General features: G+C 34.9%; 2 protein-coding genes and 1 pseudogene across 3 annotated transcripts; 2 read left to right on the plus strand and 1 right to left on the minus strand.

The window, feature by feature from the left end:
• The first annotated feature begins 523 nt into the window (after positions 1 to 523).
• Positions 524 to 6615, plus strand: LOC106417646 (annotated as a pseudogene).
• A 5944-nt stretch (positions 6616 to 12559) lies between these two features.
• LOC106416890 lies at positions 12560 to 13015 on the minus strand. The gene has a single exon (XM_013857774.1). It carries the CDS (start codon positions 13013 to 13015, stop codon positions 12560 to 12562), a length of 456 nt encoding a protein of 151 aa, XP_013713228.1.
• A 3976-nt stretch (positions 13016 to 16991) lies between these two features.
• LOC106416800 (glutathione S-transferase T3-like) lies at positions 16992 to 25544 on the plus strand. 2 transcript variants are annotated; one of them, XR_007328413.1, is made up of 3 exons: positions 17520 to 21477; positions 21577 to 21878; positions 22491 to 25544. XR_007328413.1 is itself a non-coding variant. In XM_048767560.1 (2 exons), exon 1 carries the CDS (start codon positions 20758 to 20760, stop codon positions 21469 to 21471), a length of 714 nt encoding a protein of 237 aa, XP_048623517.1. In that variant the 5' UTR covers positions 16992 to 20757; the 3' UTR covers positions 21472 to 21878; positions 22491 to 25544. The 2 variants fall into 2 exon arrangements, 1 of the variants encoding a protein (XP_048623517.1); XM_048767560.1 differs by having other exon boundaries at positions 16992 to 21878.
• Positions 25545 to 25705: the final 161 nt, after the last annotated feature.

Here is a 25705-nt window from a genome sequence, read left to right on the forward strand (position 1 = left end):
TCTATAACGGTGTAATCTCATATATAAGGAACCTTTATGTTATGAATAAAGATAAATTTTTGCTTTACTTTTATAACATTTCTGGCATTAAGTTGAGTTTTCTTTTGTTTTTAAATATCGTCAGAAATCACAAAAACTAGGTGGAGACACGAAAGCTTGTGATGTATTTTAGCAGACATCATTTATGCTGTTTTAAAAAATCATTCTTTTGATTCTACTACGAGTTATGAATAAAGATACAGAACAAAAAAAAATTGAAAACTTAAAAGATAAAATTAAAGTATATAAAATAATTAAAATAGGGAAGTGCTGATAACACATGATATAATAACTAAAAGTTCATATGGCAGTGTTTTAAAATACATAGGCGATGTTTGTTTGCAAGCCGCTGCAATATGTGATTTGCGACTATTCACAGGTTGAAGTTGAAGATCACAAGTTGTTAGTTTTGTTGTCGTGCAACTTCAACTAATGCGTAATTTGAAATAGCAAGTTGCAATTTGAAATCGCTAAAACCTAGCGATTAAAAATGAAACTTTTACGATATGCGACTAATCACTGACTAGTTGCAAAGATCTATAACAACGAAAGGAATAACAGTTGGTTACATGTTGTAGTTGCAGATCGCAGCAAAATATAGATAAACAAGATCATATATACTAGACGATCTTTAGATGATATACAAATTAATTTATATCGTCTAGCCGTATGAGTGCCACCAAACGCCCACCTATACCACTTTTTAGACTAGGCCCACAGTCTAGTGTTCTTTCATAACAAATGCTAATATAAACACGACCGAGAAGACATGAAACATTACACGAGAAACTCTACCAGTAACAGAAAGGCTGTGAGTCGTTTCCTTTGGATTAAGACGTCGTTTTGGTATTTTCTCTGAAACAGTTGACAACAGAGGGATAATGAAGAGTTGCCGAAGCATAAGATCGATTTTTATGCACGCTGACGGGGTAGATTGGATGTTGGTAGGACTGGGATTAATCGGAGCCGTCTGTGATGGCTTCATCACTCCTACCGTATTTTTCATCACCGGCTTGCTACTGAATGACCTCGGTGGTTCGTTCAGCGATCGAACCTTCATGACAGCTATCTCCAAGGTTCCTTTTGTTTCTTCTTTCTACTCTCTGTTTTTTTTTGTTTTTGGTCAGTAGACCAATATGGAGTGATATTTTAACTTTTTAGGATATTTCCAATGTATTATACTGATTTTCTTTCAAAATGAAGTGATAAAGTTGATGTTTAGTCTAATCCTACTCTATTTTGGTAGAATTATAAACACAAAAATAAATAAATTACTTTATTTTTGGAGAATTAGATTAATCAAGAAGGAAGTTGAAATTTTTATTTCAAACTCCATTTTATAGTGAGTAGTTGGAGATGCTCATAATCGTTTTCTTACTTATTATGACCATATATCTATATGTTAGGAACAACAATGTGCGTAAAACTAATATAATTTACATGAGATATGAACTATTCCACTTTGTAAATAAATGTGAATTGACGTGAAATAGGCGTTGAGATGTATATATATTAATTTCAAAAGAAAAGAATCTTAGGGGGTGTATTGAACTAATGATTTTAGAATCCTTGGGTAGATTTTACAATTATTGGGATTTAGAGTGAATTGAGGAGAACTCTGAAATTTTGTTTGGATTTTTAAAAGATATTGGTGTTTTGGCAAAGATTTTGTATTTAAGTTTCAGAGTGTTTTGGGTTATTTGGGAACACCATTATATTCTTCTGAAGGTGAAATTCTGAGAGAAGTGTTGGAGTTATGATTCAATGGAATCTCTCAATTCTACATGATGATCAAATTGTATCGTCAATTTAATACAACAGTTCGACCACTTACAGAAGGACTGAGGGAGAATTTGGGAATGATAACTATTGGCAATAGAAAGAAGAAGAAAACTGGAACCAGATTTAATGATAAGAAAAATCTGGAATATTTCTGCATTTTTTGTCAACTTTTTGCAGTTTTTCTATACGTACAAGTTTTTGTAAAATCTCTTCAGATAACATATGAGGATGTGAGATTTCACTATACCTATATTTAAGTTAAAAATGGTTCAAAGTCTTCTGAAATCTCTTTTTTTAACACTCTTGAAATATGATTTGTTTTAAATAACATAGATTTGATATAGGTTTTACAAACTACCGATTGAATAACAGAAGAATTCAAGTGACTTTTAATAATTTCTACATAAATTCTAGATTCAATAACAGATGATTTAAACTGATATTTAGAAATCATTAGTTAAATAACACGGGACTTTTAAAAAAAAAACAAAATCTCCTAAAATTCTTAGTTCAATACACCTCTCTTAATGTATTTTCCTTCTTTTTAAACATTGGCTATTTAACAGAATGCTGTAGCTCTGCTTTATGTGGCTAGTGCATCTTGGGTGATATGTTTTCTTGGTAAGTTTCTTAGACCATGTTTTTTTTATCAACAAAGAAAAACATCAAATTAAAGTATTGTTTTTATGCATTTCTATATAACTAATTGTTTATTTAACAATTTTGGATGGGTTAAAACAGATGGATATTGCTGGACAAGAACAGGGGAGAGACAAGCAGCAAGAATGAGACAGAGATACTTAAAAGCAGTGTTAAGACAGGATGTGGGTTACTTTGATCTTCATGTCACAAGCACTTCTGATGTTATCACAAGTGTTTCTAGTGACAGTCTTGTAATCCAAGACGTCCTCAGTGAAAAGGTCTCACCTTTTATATCTTTAACTTTCCATTCTAATATTCTAATAATATTTTAATTTTATGCAGTTACCCAACTTTTTGATGAATGCTTCTGCGTTTGTCGGAAGCTACGTGGTGGCATTCATCATGATGTGGAGGCTCACAATCGTAGGCTTCCCCTTCATCGTTCTCCTCGTGATCCCTGGACTGATGTACGGACGAGCCCTCATCAGCATCTCGAGGAAAATACGCGAAGAGTACAACGAAGCCGGTTCCATTGCCGAGCAAGCCATCTCGTTGGTGCGAACCGTCTACGCATTTGGGAGTGAGACGAAGCTGAAAGCTAAATTCTCAGTTGCGCTTCAAGGCTCGGTGAAACTAGGGCTTAGACAAGGGCTAGTTAAAGGAATCTCCATTGGGAGCAACGGTATCAGTTACGCCATCTGGGGGTTCATGACTTGGTACGGAACTCGGATGGTTATGTACCATGGCGCCAAAGGTGGTACTATCTTCGCAGTCATCATTTGCATTACCTTTGGCGGCACGTAAGTAACTATAACTTAAGGCTCTTTGGTTTTCTTGAGAAAGAAGAAACCACATTGTAGTTTTGATCTTTGGTATCTTCTTACACTTTTCAGATCACTTGGTCGAGGTTTGTCGAATCTCAAATACCTTTCAGAGGCTGTTGTAGCAGGCGAAAGAATTATCAAAGTGATAAAAAGAGTTCCCGATATAGACTCGGAAAACCCTGAAGGTCAAATTCTAGAGAAAATCAAAGGAGAAGTCCAGTTTAAGCACGTCAAGTTCATGTACCCGTCTAGACCCGAGACTCCAATCTTTGATGATTTCTGTCTGAGAGTTCCATCTGGAAAAACCGTGGCTCTGGTTGGTGGAAGCGGGTCGGGAAAATCAACCGTTATATCGCTTTTGCTGAGGTTTTATGATCCGGTCCATGGAGAGATTCTTCTTGATGGTGTGTCCATTAATATGCTGCAGGTTAATTGGTTGAGATTGCAGATGGGTTTAGTTAGCCAAGAGCCGGCACTCTTCGCCACATCAATAGAGGAGAACATATTATTTGGTAAAGAGGACGCATCCATGGAAGAGGTGGTGGAAGCTGCAAAGGCCTCAAATGCTCATAGTTTCATCTCTCAGTTCCCTAATCGATACAAAACTCAGGTTCTTGCATAGATTCAAATATCAATAATAGATTGATTATGTTTTTTAGTTTGATGTATATATATATATATATATTTTAAACACAAAAAGGTTGGGGAGAGAGGAGTGCAAATGTCAGGGGGACAGAAGCAGAGGATAGCAATTGCACGTGCGATAATCAAATCACCAGCAATTCTCCTTTTAGACGAGGCAACAAGCGCATTGGACTCAGAATCCGAAAAGGTTGTTCAAGAAGCCTTGGACAATGCCTCTGTTGGCCGGACAACTATCGTCATTGCCCACCACCTCTCTACTATTCGTGATGCTGATGTTATCTGTGTAGTCCATCACGGCCGCATTGTAGAATCTGGGTCACACGAAGAGCTCATGGAGAACTTGGATGGTCAATATGCTTCTCTAGTTCGTTTGCAACAAATGGATAATAGCAACAAATGGATAATAAAGACTCTGATGTTAACAATAACATCAGCGTAAGGGTGCAAGGGGGTCAATTATCGGTATTGAGCAAAGATTTGAAGTACAATCCAAAACTCTCTACTGAAAGTGGGTCAAACTTGTTAACGAATACAAGCGTGGGTCCGAATCTTCCTGCCTCAGTTCCTAAGAGTAAGCAACCGCCTCTGCCATCGTTCAAGAGATTGATGGCAATGAATAGACCAGAGTGGAAACATGCATTGTGTGGTTGTTTAAGCGCGGCTTTATATGGGGCCATACAACCGATAAGTGCATATGTTTCAGGGTCGATGGTGTCGGTGTATTTCCTAACGAGTCATGACGAGATCAAGGAGAAAACAAGGATCTACGTGTTGGTTTTTGTTGGACTAGCTATGTTTAATTTCTTGTTCAATATCGTTCAGCATTATAGTTTTGCTTACATGGGCGGATACCTAACAAAACGTATCCGAGAACAGATGCTCTCCAAGATACTGACCTTTGAAGTTAATTGGTTCGATGAAGAAGAGAACTCGACTGGTGCAATTTGCTAAGACTAGCCAAAGAAGCTAACTTGGTATATCTTCCCCTTATTAATTTTGAAAAAAATAGCTAGGAGGTGGTTAGGCATTTTATTGAAGATTATTGTCTAAGCCGACGCCTAGGCCTATTTTTTGAACGCTTAGACCGATTTTTTTGGTTTGAAAAAAATCGTTTCACTCATATCCGATTTACTGATTAGGCACTGCGTAGACCAATTTGTGTAACACTGATTTTGAACGGCTTTCCTTTTACCAATTTTTGATCTTGTTATGTTTTATTACTGTAGGTGAGATCGCTGGTTGGTGAACGGGTGTCATTGTTGGTACAAACTATATCAGCAGTGGCTATAGCTTGCACAATTGGTTTGGTCATCGCATGGCGATTAGCAGTCGTGATGATTGCAGTGCAGCCAGTTGTTGTCGTGTGCTTCTACACTCAACGCATTCTGCTCAAAAGCATGTCCAAAAAATCAATCAAAGCACAAGAAGAGAGCAGCAAGCTGGCCGCGGAAGCTGTCTCCAATATCCGAACCATCACAGCTTTCTCCTCACAGGAAAGGATCTTGAAATTACTTAAAACGGTTCAAGAAGGTCCGCGGAGAGAAAGTGTTCGCCAGTCATGGTTAGCAGGGAGTGTGCTCGCAACTTCCCGAAGCCTTGTAACGTGCACTACGGTTTTGAATTTCTGGTATGGTGGTAGACTAATAGCTGATGGAAAAATCGTGGCAAAGGCATTCTTCGAGATTTTTACGGTGTTTGTGTCTACCGGCCGGGTTATTGCAGACGCTGGGACCATGACGACTGATCTAGCCAAGGGCTCGGATGCGGTTGGGTCTGTGTTTGCAGTTTTGGATCGGTCCACAGCCATTGATCCGGAGAACCCCAATGGGTATGTCCCGGATAAAATAAAAGGCCAAATCAGATTTCACAATGTGGACTTTGCTTACCCGACACGGCCAAATGTAGTTATATTCAAGGACTTGGCCTTTGAGATAGACCAAGGAAAGTCCACAGCTATTGTCGGTCCAAGTGGTTCAGGTAAATCGACAATAATTGGCTTGATCGAGCGGTTCTATGACCCGTTAAAGGGTTCAGTAATAATCGATGGCCGCGATCTGAAGTCTTATCATTTGAGATCGCTTCGTCAGCACATAGCTTTGGTTAGCCAAGAGCCAGCTTTATTCGCCGGGACTATCCGAGAGAACATAATGTACGGAGGAGCATCTGAAAACATCGAGGAGTCGGAGATTATCGAGGCGGCAAAGGCGGCAAACGCTCACGAGTTCATCACATCACTATCCAACGGCTATGAGACGAACTGCGGAGACAGAGGTGCGCAGCTGTCGGGTGGGCAAAAACAGAGGATTGCGATAGCTCGTGCGGTTCTGAAGAACCCGTCCGTGCTGCTCCTCGACGAAGCGACGAGCGCTTTGGACAGCCAGTCAGAGCGCGTAGTACAGGAGGCGCTCGAGCGGGTGATGGTCGGGAGGACGAGCGTTGTGATCGCGCATAGGCTTAGCACGATCCAGAACTGCCACGTGATTGCGGTTTTGGACAAAGGGAAATTAGTAGAATGTGGGAACCACTCGTCCTTGTTGGCAAAGGGTCCAACCGGTGCTTATTTCTCATTTGTCAGTCTCCAAAGTAGTCTCGGTTGAAAGTCAATGTCGTTTTGGTTCTTCTCTGAAACTGGAAGGAGGAGCAGAAGAGGAGACTTAAAGCAAGAAGATAAAATGAAAGAGAAGGGAGAGCAAAAAAACCTATACTTAGCTTTTTGCCAATAAAATAACACAAAATATTGAAATACAAAAAAAAAACTATGGATGAGTTTCAGAAAAAATAAATAATATTCCCTCTGTTTCAAAAAAATATTTGTTCTTAAAAATAATTGTTTTTAAAAAATATATTTTATATTTTCACCGCATCTTTTGTCAATTAATAATAAAAATTATGAGTTTCAAAAATATTAATTGCATTTTTTGAAGTCTTGTTGATTTAGAAATGTAAGATATATACAATATTTGGTAGGATTCAAATCCGAACCGAACCTTTATTTTTGGTTTGGTTCGATTCGGTTCTTTGTTTCCGCCAAGACTTAGTATCAACAATGTGGTAAACTTAAAAGTCCCCTAATCTTCAATAAAACAAAGAAACGTGTTAACGAGCTAACCCCATGCAAACTCAAGCTTAAGAAGATATTCCTCTGAAACATGAAAATTAAGGGAAATCAGCTAGACATTCCAATAAATTGGTGGAATGTTGAAACAAGAACAAATCATATGGGGTTTACTCTATTTTTAAGAAAAAATAATACAAAGCTTTTCATTTCAACAAATATTATGTCAGAAATAAAGGGGGTTTTTGCCAAAACTAACCCACAACTTGATTTTAACCCCAAACCTATACCCAAACTTGAATCAAATGCAAAACTAACCTAAAAGCCTAGTGAAATTACAGCTCAGCCCCTTGTGACCAAACAATAAAACAGAAGCCATTTTTACGAATATAGCCCTAGTAAATCGTCTAAGTCGTCTGAGATGTTGGAAGTCGTCTGGACGACTGAAGTGTAAGTTGTCTGGTACCGGTTTATTTTAAAAATAATTTATAAATCTTGTAAAAAAATATTTTGATGTGTGAAAAATAAAAATCAATTAATTATAAACAGTTTTAAGTGATATAAATTAAGATATGATAAAATTGATTTGTTTTGAAGATAGATGAGTGGAAGTAGTGAATCATGAAATACTTTGGTTTAGGAGTTTGGCAAACATATGTTGTAGTATTGTATGTATTGTTAGGGTTAGATTTTGGAAAACTAAAATGTTTTTTTTTTAAATTAGTTTTCACCTATATGTGTTTATTTATGTGTATAGTAAACACTTTTCAAGTTTGATTTGATTTTATGAAGTCTTTAATTAGATAATTAAGTTTAGGGTTATGTTTAGGGTGTGGACGACTTATATTTCAGTCGTCTGTTGAATAATTTACTCGGACGACGTATATTTCAGTCGTCTGTTGAATAATTTACTCGGACGACTTACATTTCAGTCAACTGGTGAAGAAATTAAAACAGACGACTTACATGTAAGTCGTCCAAATATTCCCGCCTAAATTTTTTTTTAAAAATTATTTTCCCGCTTAAATAATTTAAACCAGACGACTTACTTGTAAGTCGTCTGGAAAGTCTTCTATTTTAGTTTTCCGCTAAAAATATTTAATTTCCCGCTAAAAATATTAAACTCTTCTGGACGACTTACATGTAAGTCGTCTGTTTTAATTTCTTCACCAGACGACTGAAATGTAAGTCGTCCAGGAAGTCGTCTGAGTCAAAAATATTTAACCTAATTGGATTTTTTGTCTCCCTATATAAAGAAAAATTTACACATTCTCTCTCCTCCTCTCAAATGGCTGCAACAAAAATGTAATGTTCATCATTCTAAAACTCTCCAACCTCTCTCTAATCTCTTTGACTTGAAAACACCAAACTTTATATGAATTTTTCAGTTTTGTCTCATGTATTTCTTACAAATCTATCTCTTTTGCAGGTTTTTAATCAAATGGTACTCATCTTCCACTAATTTAAAGGTAAATCTATTAATTTTAGATATGTATTTTTGTGTGTTCTATAAATGTAGATTTATCTAATCTTCCACTCATTTTCTCTATTTTTAAGTCATTTGAACGTTTCTGGATATGCAAGTATTTCAGATCTGGATTTGATATGCAGGTTTTTCAGATCTGGAAGACTTCTTGGACGACTTACCTGTTAGTCGTCTGGAAGTCGTCTGGAAGTCGTCTGGACTTCTTGGAAGTCTTCTGACAAAGTCGTCTGGACTTCCAGGAAGTCGTCTGGACTTCCAGGAAGTCGTCTGGACCTCCAGGAAGTCGTCTGGACCTCCAGGAAGTCGTCTGGACCTCCAGGAAGTCGTCTGGACTTCCAGGAAGTCGTCTGGACTTCATGAAAGTCTGGACTTCATGAAAGTCTTCTGACGAAGTCTCCCTTTCATAATAGATCTGAGCGTTTTGGTAAGTTCTTATGTCTGATTTTTCTTCATTTGGTAACTTTTTGTTGTATAAAGTTCTTACTTTTTTCCCAAACTAAAACTCTCCAAACCCACTTTAATCTCTTTGACTTGAAAACACCAAATTTTATATGAATTTTCCAGTTTTGTCTCATGTCTTTCTTACTAATCTATCTTTTTTGCAGGTTTTTAATTAGATGGTACTCATCTTCCACTAATTTAAAGGTAGATCTATTATTTTTAGATATGTATTTTTTGTGTGTTCTGTAAAGGTAGATTTATCTAATCTTTCACTCATTTTTTCTGTTTTTAAGCCATTTGAACGTTTTTGGATATGCAGGTTTTTCAGATCTGGATTTAATATGCAGGTTTTTCAGATCTGGAAGACTTCTGGGACGACTTACCTGTTAGTCGTCTGGAAGTCGTCTGGAAGTCGTTTGGAAGTCGTCTGGACTTCTTGGAAGTCTTCTGACAAAGTCGTCTGGACTTCCTGTAAAGTCGTCTGGACTTCCTGTAAAGTCGTCTGGAAGTCGTCTGAACTTCCTAAAAGTCTTCTGACAAAGTCGTCTGAACTTCCTGGAAGTCGTCTGGACTTCTTAGAAGTCGTCTGGACTTCTTAAAAGTCGTGTGGTCTTGTCTACTCAAGTGGAATCCAAGCTTGTCTTTGTAGAGGAATGATCTATAATAGTTTTGTTTGTGGTTTGTTTTGTGAATTGCATGTCTACTCTTTTAGTTGTGAATTTTTTGTAAAATCAGTAATAATGTTTTCCAAGATGTATTAAATGTGCCAACAATGTGTTTACACATTTACAAATCAATGAAATAATAGACTTCAGTAGCCTTTTTCTTATCTTTGGTTCTCTCATATGCAATAATAAACTCCAATGGCCTTTTTCTCATCTTAATAAACAAGAATGTTGGTAGGTTTATATTGATACAACATTTTAAGAAGCATTTTAACCCTTCTTCCAACTCATAACAATAGTCATCATTATTGTCTATAACAATAATACTTAAGAGATGGAAACAAACAATAGTAACTAGTCAAAGCATATCATATTTTATTATAAGTTTGCGTTGAAAACTTAGTCAAATTTAGTAAAACTAAGGGAGAGAACATATTTTGTAAATATGAGTTTTACATATCTTGAAGTTACTTATCACTTTTAAAAATACAAGTCATTCAAAGACTAACGTAGAAGACTTAAAAACTAGCGGAGAAGACGCGGACGACTTCAATCTAAGTTGTCCAGACGACTAAACTAAACGTCGTCTGGTCAACGCAGAGGTTATTTTTGCAATTGACTTTGAAATCTGTTATTTCGGACGACTGAAAAATAAGTCGTCTACTATTGTTTGGCTAAAAAAAAACTCCAAAAAAGCTAGACGACTTACATTTTAGTCGTCATAGGTTAGTTTTGCATTTGACTGGATTATTTCAGAAGTTTAACTTTTCTGGACGACTTACATTTCAGTCGTCTAGTGAAAATTAAAATAATAATATTTTTTTAAAAGTAGACGTCTTACAGTTAAGTCGTCATAGGTTAGTTTTGCAATTGAAAAAAAAACATCAAGATTTAATTATATACAGACGACTTATAATTCAGTCGTCCACGAGACGACTGAAATGTAAGTCGTCCAGGATTTACGAGGTTTGACCAGAATCTCGGAAAAAAATCCTGGACGACTTACAAGTAAGTCGTCTCGTGGACAACTGAATTATAAGTCGTCTGTGTATAATTAAATTTTGAAGTTTTTTTTTCAATTGCAAAACTAACCTATGACGACTTAACTGCAAGTCGTCTACTTTTAAAAAAATATTATTATTTTAATTTTCGCGAGACGACTGAAATGTAAGTCGTCTGGGGAAGTCAAACTTCTGAAATTATCCAGTCAAATGCAAAACTAACATATGACGACTGAAATATAAGTCGTCTAGGTTCTTTGGAATTTTTTTTGAAACCAAACAAAAACAGACGACTTAACTTTCAGTCGTCTCACGTTACAGATTTCAAAGTCAATTGCAAAAATAACCTCTGCGTTGACCAGACGACTTCCAGGTAAGTTGTCTACAGCCAGACGACTTCCCAAGTAAGTCGTCTGACGAACAGATCTGGAAAAAAATTCGATGTCATACCTTAAATTAGTGAGATAAGTTCCTTAGCATACATAAGGCTTCTCCAAGCACACAGAATCACAAACGAAAGTAACCCACCCAGAATCGTTAGCTTCTATGACTCTATGAACCATAAAAAATGTAGAATCAAAATCTTGGGTTTTTTTAGCTCATTGTGGAGAGAAAGTGAGAGATATGTTGTGTTTAGTTCACAAGAATGGAAAAGGAAGAAGGGTAAATCGATTTTGGGAGCATTAAGAGCTTCAAATTGGTTGTTCATGGTGGTTGTGGTATTGATGACAATGGCAATCTTGTAATTACTTGAAGATGATGAGGGTGAGAGAGTAAAAATGTCATTTTCGAAGAAAAAAAGAAAAAAAAAATTGATGGCATTTTCGTAAATTATATGAACTTGTGGGGTGAATAGGGCAAAACCAATTTTCAAAAAAAAAGAGGTTAGTTTTGTGTTTGACTTTAAGTTATAGGTCAATTCTGCAAAAAGCCCGAAATAAAGCAGAAAAGTTTTCTGTTGTTTTTAAGATTAAAACATGACCGCTTATTCATTGTGAATTCTACAAAACAACCATTCAATTTTTAATTAAATTAATACATAATGTTAAGAAAATTTTGAATAAAATAAATATCTATTTACAAAACAGGGTATGGTAATTTCATGAAAAACAAAAGTTAACAAACGTGAATTGCACGAAATTCATAATTTAATACATATTAATATTTAAATGTAACTTACAAAATAAACATAACTAAAGATCTTTTAGTATTTAATTAGAAAACTAGATTTTTTTGACCGCACATGCAGCCATAATAATTTTACAAATAAGTATAAGTAAATGCATTATCAATTTTAAAACTATCATAATTGTTCATTTATTTGAACTATTTAATAATAAATTAAACATCAAATTTTTATATTTGATCAATTCTTTCGTCACAACAGTGCATAAAAATATTTGTAAACACTCATACATTAAAAATATTTAGTATTAAATTAAATATCAAAAAATTATATAACAAAGTTTTTATCATAGTATAAATATTTTTATTGCGTAAAATATATTAGGAAATACACGTGTAGAATCCATATAGTATAAGATAAACTTGCATAAAATAAACTTGGAAATATTTTTTACTGCATAAAATAAACTTGCAAATGATAATATAAATAAATATAATAAATAATCAATAATCCATTAATTATAGAATAATAGACTTGAAAGTCAAAGAAATTTTTTGTTTGATAATCAAAGAGATTAAAAGGATGAATACATTATATTGATTTAACCTTGCAACTGTTCCTAGTCTTCATTTTTTTTTTGTCATTGATTATAAGAAATCAACATAAAGTTTTCCAAGACAAATGACTTGGAACCAAACAAAGAAGAACAGCAAAGACATCTTTTCAAAAAAAAAGAACAGCAAAGACACCAGTAGGTGTTAAAACAAAATCTCATGCAAGAGGCCGACGACAAGTGTTGAGGGACTTAGCCTGATGAAACACGAGAATGGGATGATAATGAGTGTCGTGTTGCCTATGATGGCACTGATGCTCCAGCTTCTTCCTGAATTATTCTTGACAGCCAACTAGGACCACCCCGTGCAACGTAAGACTGATATCTTCTGTCTCTAGTGACACTAACTGCAATCTCATTTGCCACTCCATTAGCACATTCCTTCACCACTAGAACATGACAATGGAGGTATTGATTCAACAGTTTCGATACATGAGCAATCGTATTGGAGAGATGGGGACAGGAAAGCGGATTCTGCAACGCTTCTAAAGCTTTAGCTGAAGATATTTCAATGATCACTCTGTTCCAGTGCAGAGACTGAAAATCTGCAGCAGCCCAACCAATTATTTCAAGCTCTGCTTCTAGCTTTGACTGAAAACCCGTGAAGGCCCGACGACTGTGTTCTAGCGCCTTTCCCCGGAAGTCACGTACAATCCACGCCGCTCCACTTCGCTCGTACTGTTCCCTAGTCTTCATTACGTAAGCAAAGTTACATATATAAGGTATACTACAGTTTGATCGGTGCGACTGTGAGGTTGCTATTTTTCATGTCACTATTATATATATACGTGTCATCATATAATTAATAATATTTTATATGTATCATCATATAAATAATCATATATATTATATTTTTAGAACTTAATGTGAAATATAAAAACTATAATTTAAGTTGGTGTTTGAAATTGAGCTTTGTATTGTATTTTTCTTATATATATTGAAAAAAAAATTTATAATGGTTATTAGAAAATATTTTAGTAAAAATTTATTCTTGAATATAAGTATATTTTTGAATCAGTTTTTGATATTACTCAATTTTAAATTATTATTTTGATTTAAAATATGTATATAAAGTTATAATTTTGTTATATAATTATTTTAGACAAAAGATGTTTTTAGGGAATTAGATTGAATCATATTTGTATATTTTAAAGTTGGTCCAGATAGATAGTTTTTCATAATATAATTGATTTTCAATTTTTCTTAATAATTTAAGTCTATTACTGTTTTTTTTTTAATATACTGATATATATATTTCCAAACAATACTATACTTCATGTTTTCAAATAATTTACTATTGTACTTCACTTTTAATAATATAGATATGAATAGCAATAGCTTATTATCTAATAAAATATATTTGCTAAACTATAGCTTATTATATAATCATTATCTAAAAACGTATGTTGAGACCCAAATAATTGATACTTTGATGTATTCTCGTGTATAATATCTAATACATGAATTTATGTTGTTAATATTATTTTTTAAAATTATATAGTAATAAACTATTATATAAAATAATTCATTAAGGGTAACAATGTCATTAATCAATCTAACTTTAACGTGAAAGCTCGAGTGCAAAAAGTCACTTCGTGAATAATAGCATATACAAAACTAAAGAATCTTTTAGTATTTAATTAGAAAATTTAGTCTCTCACAAGTTTCTCAAACATAACAATTTTTTACGATTTTATTTTTCAAAAATCTCTAGAATGCGCTGCCTTTACAACAAGAATTTTCTTAAAAGTTATTATCATTTATTCATACGTATATATTAAATATTTTAATAATTCTATGATATGACTAATTTTCTTCTTTTTTTGTTACTACAATTTCTTTTTTGTTACTACAGCTTCTTTTTTGTTTATCTATTGGGTTCTTTTTGGTTCGTATGGTCTACAGCTTTTCCTTGTTTACACTTTGATTTTCTTGTTTGAGCATTATTATTGTACTCGGTTAGGCTTTTAGTTTGCAATCAACATAATGTATACTTCCTAAGAAGCATCAGCTCGCTACATCTCTAATGTTTCACTGAGAAATTGCTACCTCAATAAATTTCTATTGCAGTTTAGTTTGAAAACAACAAGGATCCAGAGCCAAAAAACAATTCCTAAACTGATACTCCCCTCATGTTGTTGTAGTCACAAAAGTTGAGATTAATGAAAGTATTAATGTGATTGGCGAGAAACTAGCCAGCTCTGCCCGGGAATCATGTTTATTGTGTTATGGTGGCGAGTCTCATGTATGATTGCAAGATAATCAGATCAAAAGTCATTGGCCTTGGCCCTTGTGGTTGGTTGAGCTTCCTTGTTTGTGAGTGGTGCGTGTGTGTCTGTAGAACGTGATGTTTCTGCCTGTAAGGTTATTGCAGTGAATGTGTGAATCAATCTATACTGCTATTCAGCCTCAATATGTAATCCAAAAATAACCTATTGTTCTCTTGCAAGTGAGTTTTAGCCTTTTAGGAGCCAGTAGCTGACAGAAGTATCTGTCTCGGATTTTTGTGCTTTTTGTTGCTTTCTTTTCTTATTTTAAAATGTTTATGTAAGTTGTTTCTTTGAATTTCCTTTAATGTAATTGTATTGTAAAGCAATGGTATTGAATTAGGTAAGATCAAAACTGGTTTTGGAATGAGTTTATATAGGTTATGACTAATAATATGCCATCCTAAGTTTAGATTATGTGGTACCTTTGAGGAACGTTTCAGCTATGAAAATTGAGAGCGTAACATCTGGTCAGCGGTACCATTCGTACATCTCTAAAGGGGGTCCTTCTTGGCTTCAGCACCATCTGGCAACAGAAGCACAAGCCCTTCTACCTCCCTCGTCCTGAGATCCATGGTGTAGGTGGTCCACCGACGTGTCTCTCCTTTTAGCAAGCATTCAGGCTTGTTTTAATATCTTTATGTCCCTTTTGGGTGATACTTTATTTTATTTCTCTTGCTCCTTTTGTTTAGAGCTTTCGAGTTGTAGAAACTCCACAACCCCTTTGCCTTCATGGCCAATGATAATTCAGTGTTAAAAAAAAGTAAGATAGAGGCAGGTCTTACATCTTGCCTTAAGAGTAAGCAGTTTCAAAAAATGGGAACAATGATATCCAGTGGATAGGTCTGGGCACGGAGCGGATATCCGGAAAAATCTTATTATCCGTTATCCGCTCCGTCCTGTATAAATACTTAAGTTTTTGATTCGCTTCGATTCGTAAGATTTTAAGTATTCGTTCGTTCGAATATCCGTGACAATTTCAATTATTCGCGGACTATCCGATATCCGATCCGTTTCGTAAAAAAATTAAAAAATTAAAAAAACTAATAATTATTGCATAATAAAATATCCAAAATAATATAAAATAATATTATATAATTTAAATATTTACTTTAAAAAAATTAATAACTAAAATAATTAATTTAATAAATAAAATATTAAATAAATATATAATAATTCTATAGTTTGTATATATAATTATTTAAATATATGTATATATATGCATATAACAGATCGGATTGGATATTCGTTCCTAAATTTTTTAGTATTTGTGATTTGCTTCGTCTCTTACGGATATTGTATATTAGTATTTGCTTTGATTCGTAGAATTACGGATATTTAGATTTTTTGGTTTGAATCAAGACGAATAAAGAATCAAATCAAAATTTACTGATATTTTGCCATCCCTACCATTGGATATGAAAGGTAAAAACGGTTTTGTTACAACGTGGTACAGAAAAAAAAAAATTTCAAACTAAAAGAATAAATAATGGAATTTCTAGTACGTTATCAATCAAAGACAATTAGAAGACCTTTTTTCAAAACAATTTTTTAATAAGCAAACAAATCATATAATTATTCATTGTTTTATTTTTATCTTACAACGGAGTTTCATCTCCTAGCAAATTTGAAGCAGAATGCAGAAAAGGAAAAAGTGGTGTCCCAAAAGATAGAAACACAAATCGAGTGTGTGTTATTTGCAAAACAATAAAAGGGAAAAGGAGACTTAGTCAGGTGTGCATCTGTCACGGGACCATTTATCACATTTGGAGACATCGTAACAACGTCCTTCATAACAGTGTGCATCTTTCCCCGCAGCAGGTGTTCATGCTCATAGACCGAGATATCAAGAATGCCATCACTGCGAGACAGCAAAAGAGGAACTTCTTAGGACTAATGACCCTTTGGATTAGATGACCACCATCTCTAGTTCAAAATCAACTGACTTTCTTGTTTTTTATCTAATTTTTGCCAAGAAATAAGTGTGTAAAAGTCTTAACTTGTTTAGGACAAACATTTCATTAAGACTAATGATATTTACGGTTTAGCAAAAAAAAAAAAATATATATATATATATATATTTACCATTGCACGATAAATGCATTTCATCTGGGAATACTTGTATGCGAACATCTTGATCATAATACTTTGTATGGATAGCGTAATCTGCAACGTCATTACTCTTGCCAAGAGCATCATTAAGCATGATATTGTAATTATCGTACCTCAGTCGATATCCTTGTATATCTTCAGAATTAACTTTGTTAATCTTCGTGTACCCCTCACTAGTGATAGAAATATCAATAGGCTGAGACTCATCGTGGTCAATATCAAACGACCTACCATCAATGTTTACGTGTACATTCTTACCAGAAACATTGTAAACACTCTTTAGACATGGAGCCATCGATCTTTTTGTATAGAAATATTTCAAATATATATTTTTAAGATGTTTCAAATTGTTTGGTGTGAGAAATAATGAAGGAAACCTTGTTCTTAAATAGACTTCTCATTTTCATCTAACGGCTCAATATTTTGGAGGCTTATTAGTGTGTTAACCAAGATAAAATAATGTGTCGCTATTAGTCCTTACGTATATTAGACAATATTCTACTTCCTGTGGGCAAACTAATCTACATACCTAGGGCGGCTTTTTTTTTTTTTTTTGACGTTAAAAGACCATTCTACTATTCAAACTTGAGGTGGTCTGGATAACCAAACCGGAATAGAACAACCAATAAAATGCAACTCCCTATGGAAAGATCTATCAGTCTTAGCTAAAAAATCAGAAGTCTGATTGCGGGGCGGCTTATTTAGTTTAAAATATGTAATATTATAATAAATATATACATAATGTGTTATACACATTATGTGTATAATATTATGTTCCTTGTTCTTCAAATTTTTAAGATACAATACTTTTATGTTTAACGTTTTATCTCTATCTGAATTATAATATTTAGTAAAAAAAAAAAGAGTACTAATCTAGATTTTTGGAATATTCATTAAGGATGCCAATAATTTTTTTAATATAATTAACATAAAACATACAAATATAAGTTTTCTAAAAAAAATATACAACATTTTTGTGTATCCAAAACATGAAGTTGGGGCCGCCGGCTTCTGTGGGAATTGGCTGTTTTCCTACCCAATGCAACCATAATTTCTACACACCAATCACAGATCATAACGTTTGCCGCAGACGAATCTCTCTGTAATCTCAGTACCAGATACTCCCAAAGATACCGACCTCCAACGGGTAAAACCATATGCCGCCTTTGATCTCAGATGATACTGGTTCGCGGCGTTCGCCAAAGAAACTTATAATCTCCAAAATAAGTGCCGGCCCGGTAAGTATTAGGACCAGAAGCCCAAATAAAATTATGGTCCGATAATAAATATGTTAAAAAAATTAAAGTTGATTTGTAAGGGAGCAATTTCGAACTCATGACTTCACGGACAACATTACTAATACTCATACCACCAGAATATGAAGGACTTTTGGAAATTAAAGGCCGAATAATAACTGCTATTATTCTGGGCCGGAAGCTGAAGCTTCTAATGCTTGGTATCAGGGCCGCTACTGTCACTCCAATCCAACCTACTTTCTTCTTCTGAATCACCATGATTTGAACAAATAATCCATAGATCGCGTTGATAACAAAAAAAAAAGAAAATCTTGAAACATTGGCCTTTTGATCGCCTTAGATTTATCATAGAAGTTCCCCAAGTTCTATTTAAAAGAACCGATCCTCAAAACTCATCAGATCTTAATATCGAGGTCTCGAAATATTGGCAAGTACTAGAAAATATCAATTAGATCGAATATCGTTCTTTGAATCAGCACATTTGAACATATATATAACCCATAGGTCCCTCTAACTGCCGTAATTTTTTTTTTAAAAAACTTCATCATGTCTTCCTAATCGCCGGAGAGAGTTTACTCACCGATTTGATTTTCTCTTTTAAAACAATTTTTATTTAGCAGACCCTTTTTTGATAAAATAACAGACTCGTGCTTGAAACAAGATGATTTTCCAACTGAAAACGATACACTGGCGAACAACCTTACACTGGCTACCTATTTCGATGCGAAAGAATGGCTAGAAGCTTATCAATTCACATAACCAGACAAAGAAGAGTCAAAGAAACCAATGGGCAAGACCCCCACCTGGATATGTTACAACTTAAATGTAACTTAGAGACAATGTGTTTGACTTTTGTAGGAGGTATTGCCAACATAAGTCTTTGGATAGGAGTTATTGTTAAAAAAGACTTCATTAGAGCAACCGCAACGGCGGTTTATACTCAGTCCTTAGGTGTTAATCCTTAACTATTAACAATATAATAACATTATTTACCTTAGATAAGCTAAGGATGAGTCCTAAGCTAAGGATTAAAATTGGTTAGTCCTTGTTGACGTGGCAGGGGAATTGGTTCCGTCTCTTCACGGGTTTCGCGATTTCATCTCATTTGGAGTGAAGACGAGAAAAAAAAATCATAGAAGGCGATAAGGCGATATTGGTGTCGACGGTAAAGAAGATCAATCAAAGGGTTCTCGTCGGTGAAAGAGGATACTCGAAGGGTTCTCGACGGTATCGAAGGTAAATGGAAGGGTCCTCTTCTTGATTTATGGATTTACGGTAGGGTTCATGCTGTTTCGTCGGCAATTAGGGTTTTAGATTTTTGTTTTCAATCGATTTATAGAATTTTGGGAGAGAAGTTAGCGTTTGATAACGATTTTTGTTTGAATCGATTTAGGGATTCTTTTTTTTCTAATCAACGTTTAAAAATGATACATGTTAAAATCGATTGGAGGATATTTTTTTTCTAATAAGTGTTTGCAAAAGATTAGTCTTTCAATTAGGGAGTAATCTTCTTCTCCTATGTGCTCTGAGTCTGTTGAGCTTATACAAATGTTGGCGAAAAGTGCTTTGATTATGTGATATGTTTTAACGGCTCTGTTGCTCTTCTTTCAGGCTAAGGAAACATCGGACGATATAGCTACAGCCAGCCTTCATCATTAGAGGAGTATGATATAGATATAACATCGCTTCTTCAAGCCGAAGCCGACCTCTACGGGGAGGAAGTTGAGAGTAGCCACCATATAGTAGAGCCGGTTCAGTACCCTCCTCAACCTGAGTGTGATGATGGAATTCCGAAGACCTGCTACTGTGGTGGGGAGCCTGTTGTTGCAGCAGCTCACACAAGCAAAGATATAGGGAGAAGGTACTTCACTTGTGAGAATGCGGATGACGGAGAGAGCCATATTTGGAAATGGTGGGATGTGGCCGTCACAGAGGAGTTGCGTGACTATCAGAGACAACTGAGGGAGGTTAAGGATCAAGCTAATGACATTGATGAGAGGCTTGTTAAGTTAGAGAAGAGTGTGGGGGAGGACATTGATGAGAAGCTTGTTAAGTTAGAGAAGAGTGTGGGGGAGTTAGCTAAGAAGAAATTTGGGATTGCAAATGGCTATCCATTGGTTGTTAGTGTGTTGGTTAGTGTATTATTTATAATATGTATGGTGGTCATGATGAAGTGGGCTGAGGAGAAAGACAACGTCCTAACATCGAGCCTGGTAAGCTTCGTTCCTTCTGTTTCTGAATTATTATTCATATTTTTGTATAAACTTGTGACTCTGTTATCTCATGTGTCTTCAGGAGGAGCTTCAGGAGGAACTTCTGACCTTTAGAAGGTAATGCAGAAACAACTTCGAACTCGCTTTTCTTTGAGTAATTAAAATGTATAGTTGTTGTGATTGCATACTAGTAAATGTTTGTCTTTAGAAACAAAACGTAGAGTAGTTGTGTAAGTGTTTATCTTTATAATAAAAACGTAGACTAGTAAATGTTTTTCTTTAGAATATAAACGTAGACTAGTAAGTGTTTGTCTGTTAAATGCTACTTAAGTGGTTTCTACCTTCCTAACTCCTCTGAGTTGATAGGTTTAAATGTAAGTGCATTACTTTATACCTTCCTAACTCCTCTGAGTTGATAGGTTTTAAATGCAACTTAGATAAAAAAAGACCCTTACTTAAAGCTCTGTGATGCTAGTAGAGTGACACAGAGCAACGTAAAGGCATAGATACCCCTGGTTTTGTGAACCTTCTCAATAACCAAACTTCTTACAACCTAGATTCACCCGAACCTGTTTGGTTTAGTACCGAGCATGGATAACACCCCTGTTTCTGATCCGCCAGCTTCCAAGGAGAGGAGAAAATGGTCTCTCAAAGAGGATAGAATCCTCATAAGCGCTTGGCTTAACACGAGTATAGACGCTGTGGTCGGCAATGAGCAGAAGGCTCCTCATTTCTGGAAGAGAATTGTAGAGTACTACAACTCAAGCCCTCATCTGGTAGGGACAATACCTAGAGAGCTTGGTCAGTGCAAGCAAAGGTGGGCTCGGATTAACGAGCTAGTATGCAAGTTTGTTGGTAGCTATGAAGCAGTCCTGAGGGAGCAGAGGAGTGGGCAAAATGATGATGATGTGATGAAAGCTGCCCTCGATATCTTCTACAATGATTACTCCATCAAGTTCACACTGGAACATGCTTGGAGGGAGCTGAGGCATGACAAGAAATGGTGCTCCTCCTTTCTCGCTAAGGGCAATGCGAAGGAAAAGCGCAAGCAGGCGTTGGAGGCTGATGGAGAAGATGCGGTGGGAGCAGGAGAGAGTAGACCTATTGGTGTGAAGGCTGCTAAAGCTTCGCTAAAGAGGAAGAAAAATGGTAGAGATGAGGAGTTGGAAAAGATTCAAGGCATTATGGAGATGAAAGACAAGATATCTAAACGCAAAGTGCTTGAGCGTTTGCTTGCCAAAACTGATGATTTGTCGGAGATGGAAACATCTTTGACACTGAAACTGATGTCAGAGATGTTATGATGCAAAGTAATGTTGTTTTGTTTACTTAGTTTAAAGTTGGTTTAATGTTGTTTTAAGGTACTGAACTCCGACTTTGGCTAACACTTATATTATTTGTTGTTGCAGGTAGTACAAGGTCTCAGTCACGGGTAGAGTGAAGGAAGTCACGGAGTGTTATGTTGCAGGTGTTTGTTTTTTTTCCAGTCACGGGTGTGAAGGAAGTGTGAAGCTGTATTTTCCTGTTTGATGTTTTGTTGTTTTCCTAGTCACGGAGTGTAAAGTTTCACTTCTATAAGTGAAGCTCTTTTGCTATTTTGTAATCTCGGCCTTGATCAAAAAATTCTTATAACTAGTTGCTTCTGTTCTATGTTAATCAAAAAACAACTCTACTCTTTCCTACTTTGCATACGATCACAAGGAAGGCCAAGGTAACATTGTATCTCTTAACTAGTCTAGTATATACTCTTTTAGTTTGTATATCTTTCTGCTACGGTTTGATGGGTGCCAAGTAGTACTTACAGGTTTGTTACTTTTTTCTTGCAAGGAGCATTTCAATTCCAATACGTAATATGATTTTAATTACAAATCGGTGTTGCTAGTTTAAGTCATCCTCTCATGCTTTGTATTTTTCTTTTTATGCTTGGAACTTGGATGAGACAAAACACTTGATATGGTTTCATGTATGAATATATACCCATTTCATGAAGAACAAAGTTGCAAGAAACTAGATATTTAAAATGTTTAGCACGGTAAACCTCATGTGTGCTTGTGCGTGTATATCGGTTTTCGAAATTGGAAAGTTCAAGGAAGAAACTATATGAATGTGTAAGTTACCAAAAAATTATATGAATGTGTATTAAATTAAAAAAATTATTATATAGTTGGAAGTCACACCTTTAATTCTATTTATACAATTGACGGTTCAATTCTAATATTAGAATCTAATAATTGTAAAATTAAAATCTAATAATTGTAAAATAAAAATATAATACTTGTGCAATGAACAAATCAAAAAAGTCATAAAAAAAATTTCATTTCAGGAGGATTAGCAAAATAATTATTCAAACCGGAAGATGTCATCATCGTCATCCGATGGAGTGGAAGAAAGATTGGACGAAATTATCGACGATATCATTGACGAAACCTACATCAACATTGTGGAATCCCAACCCAAAAAGCAGAGGAAACGCGCTTACATAGAACGAGACCGGGAATTAGGACACAACCGATTATGGAATGATTACTTCAGCGAAGATGCGACATTCCCGACACATTTATTTAGACGTCGTTTCCGTATGAACAAAGACTTATTCTTGCGTATTGTCTATCGCCTCTCAGAAAACGTTCCATTCTTTCAACAAAGAAGAGATGCAACGGGGAGGTTTGGTCTTTCTCCACTACATAAATATACGGCAGCAATTCGTCTCCTTGCTTATGGTAATGCAGCAGACGCGGTTGATGAATATCTCAGAATTGGTGAAAGCACGGCAATTTCCTGTTTAGAGCATTTTAATGAAGGAATAATCCGGTTATTTGGTGATGAGTATCTACGAAGACCGACAGCAGAGGATTTTGAACGACTACTCCATATTGGAGGGATACGCGGGTTTCCTGGGATGGTAGGAAGCATCGACTGTATGCATTGGAGGTGAAAAAATTGCCCAACCGCTTGGAAAGAACAGTACACCCGGGGATCAACAAAACCGTCAATTGTCTTAGAGGCAGTAGCTTCACAAGATCTTTGGATATGGCACGCTTTCTTCGGTCTTCCAGGTACCTTAAACGATATTAATGTCCTAGATCGGTCTCCTGTCTTTGATGACATTATTCAAGGTCGAGCTCCGAGGGTAGAGTACATGGTCAACCGACACATCTATAATTTGGCGTACTACCTAACAGACGGTATTTATCCAAACTGGTCAACATTTATCCAATCTATCTCACTCCCTCAAGGTCTTAAAGCAGAGTTATTTGCTAAATATCAAGAATCAACCCGAAAAGATGTGGAGCGGGCTTTTGGAGTTTTGCAATCTCGATTTGCAATTGTGAAAAACCCGGCTCTTTCATGGGACCAGGATAAGATAGGGAAGACTATGAGGGCATGTATCATACTACATAATATGATAGTTGAAAATGAACGAGCTGGATACAACACTCGGTACGATACATCGGAATTTGAAGAAGGAGAGGTACACAGCAGTTCACGGATGCATAAGTCTCGTGCTACGGACCTCCCTCCAAGCATCACTGAAATTCGTGCCAATCGGGTTCAGGTTCGAGAGACGGATACACATTACCAATTGAAGAATGATTTAATCGAAAATATTTGGAACAAATTTGGTGATGAAAACTAATAATTGTTGTATTTCATATTTAATCATGTAATAAATAAATATTTCAATTTAATAAATAAATATTTCAATTTAACATGTTTTAATTTATTTTAAAAATGTTTATAATATTTTCAAATTTATTATTTTTTTATTCTTAAGGATTCCTAATGGATAACATCATTGGACATACTAATTTGATTAGAGTCCTTAACTATTTAAAAAAAAATACTATAATATACTTAAGGATTTCAATGGTGAGTACACCATTGGAGATGCTCTTAGGTTCTATCCGGTCTGGGGAGTCATGTTTTTTATTGAGAGAAATTTTTTATGTTTTGATAATTTGATTAGAAATTTATAATGATAGAATAATCAAATCATATTCAAAATATCCATCATTATGAGTGGAGTATTGGTGCTAACAACGTTCAAACCAACAATATTTCACAAAATTACTAGCAGGGTTAATTCAAGCGAAAAGGTTTCGTATCCTTATTTCTAGATGATAAACTTGTTTTATATGGTTACTAAGATCAGATGAAGAGGAATTTCCTAAGATAACTTTTTTTATTTTATTTTCACAAAAAGAAACCCAAAAAAAGAAAATAAAGAGAAAAGTTTTATTAAAAGGTAAATACACATATACCTCTAGTGTTAAATAATCATAAATTTTAGGTTTAGAATTAAGATGTAGGATTTTGGGGATGGAGTTTAAAATTAAAATAAAAAATAAAAAATATTAAAAACATAAAAATAAATTGATTTTTTAAAAAAATTAGAAAATGTTCGAATTTGAAAAAAATATAATTCGAAATTATTTAAAAAAATTAAATTTTTAAATTTTTATTATTATTTATATATCTATAAAGCAATGGGTACAACGATATTTTGTCTCTTCAATGAAACTTAGTTTGGTCATTTTCTTCGTTGATAGTTTTTTTTTTGCATCATATTTTTTTAGCGTGTAAAATCTACTATCTCGGCAAGATAAATTAATGCTACATCAATACAATAATGTTGATGATTTGTCAACAAAAAAGTGACATTGCTTCTATTGAATTAATCTATTCCCAGAGGACTGACCTTTCTGATCTCTAAACCGTATGAGCGGCCTCAGACTCCTTTTGAGGAGTATTTCTGTTTTACGAATCATTCTTATCTCAGGACAAATTTTGGTTTTGTCTGCCACATTTATCAGTGTCTTATTGTGGTCAGCGCCATATGCATTCTCGCAGTTAATATTGGCATCTACAAAGAACTATGTGGGTCTTTTAGTTTTGGACGGTAAATGCACCATTTAATTTTAATGAGCGTCCGCATTTCTGAAGAGGTGACTATGTTCGGGGTTGCAATGAAGATCCCTGGTTTCTACTACAATAGGATGAAGATGCATCCCAACAAAATTCCAACAACGAGTCCGCCTACCGTATGTGAATTAGGATTATATATAGGGGATGGTGGAACACAAGCAATGGTAATTTGTGATATTCGAACTGATTTTGCGGAAATCATGTTTTAATGCTAACCTATTTTCTTATCTTTTTCACTATTACATCCTTTTCTTTTTCACTATTACATCCTTTAAAAAAAAACTTCTTCGGAAGTGTCAAGATTAGCAGATCTCAAAGTCACAGTAATAAGCAAGGCACAAGAAAATAATTGACCGAGAGAAGTCTTAGGTGCATTAAAGAATGTAAGTTATGTGTCATGTTGACAATCTATGTAGCCTGTTTACATTTATGTTAACCGTGTTTTCTGCAATTGGCTGGGTTACCACTCTTGTTAGTTCTCAACCTCAAGGACAAGGTAAACGGAATAAAAAGATTGGCAAAATTTAAGAAGGAAATATCAAACTTTGCCGAAAAAGTTGGATAGACCAGCAATCTTGTCTTAGTCGACATATGGTTCTTATCGTATGCATC

Source organism: Brassica napus, chromosome C9 (genome assembly GCF_020379485.1).
Source record: "Brassica napus cultivar Da-Ae chromosome C9, Da-Ae, whole genome shotgun sequence".
Lineage (NCBI taxonomy): Eukaryota > Viridiplantae > Streptophyta > Magnoliopsida > Brassicales > Brassicaceae > Brassica > Brassica napus.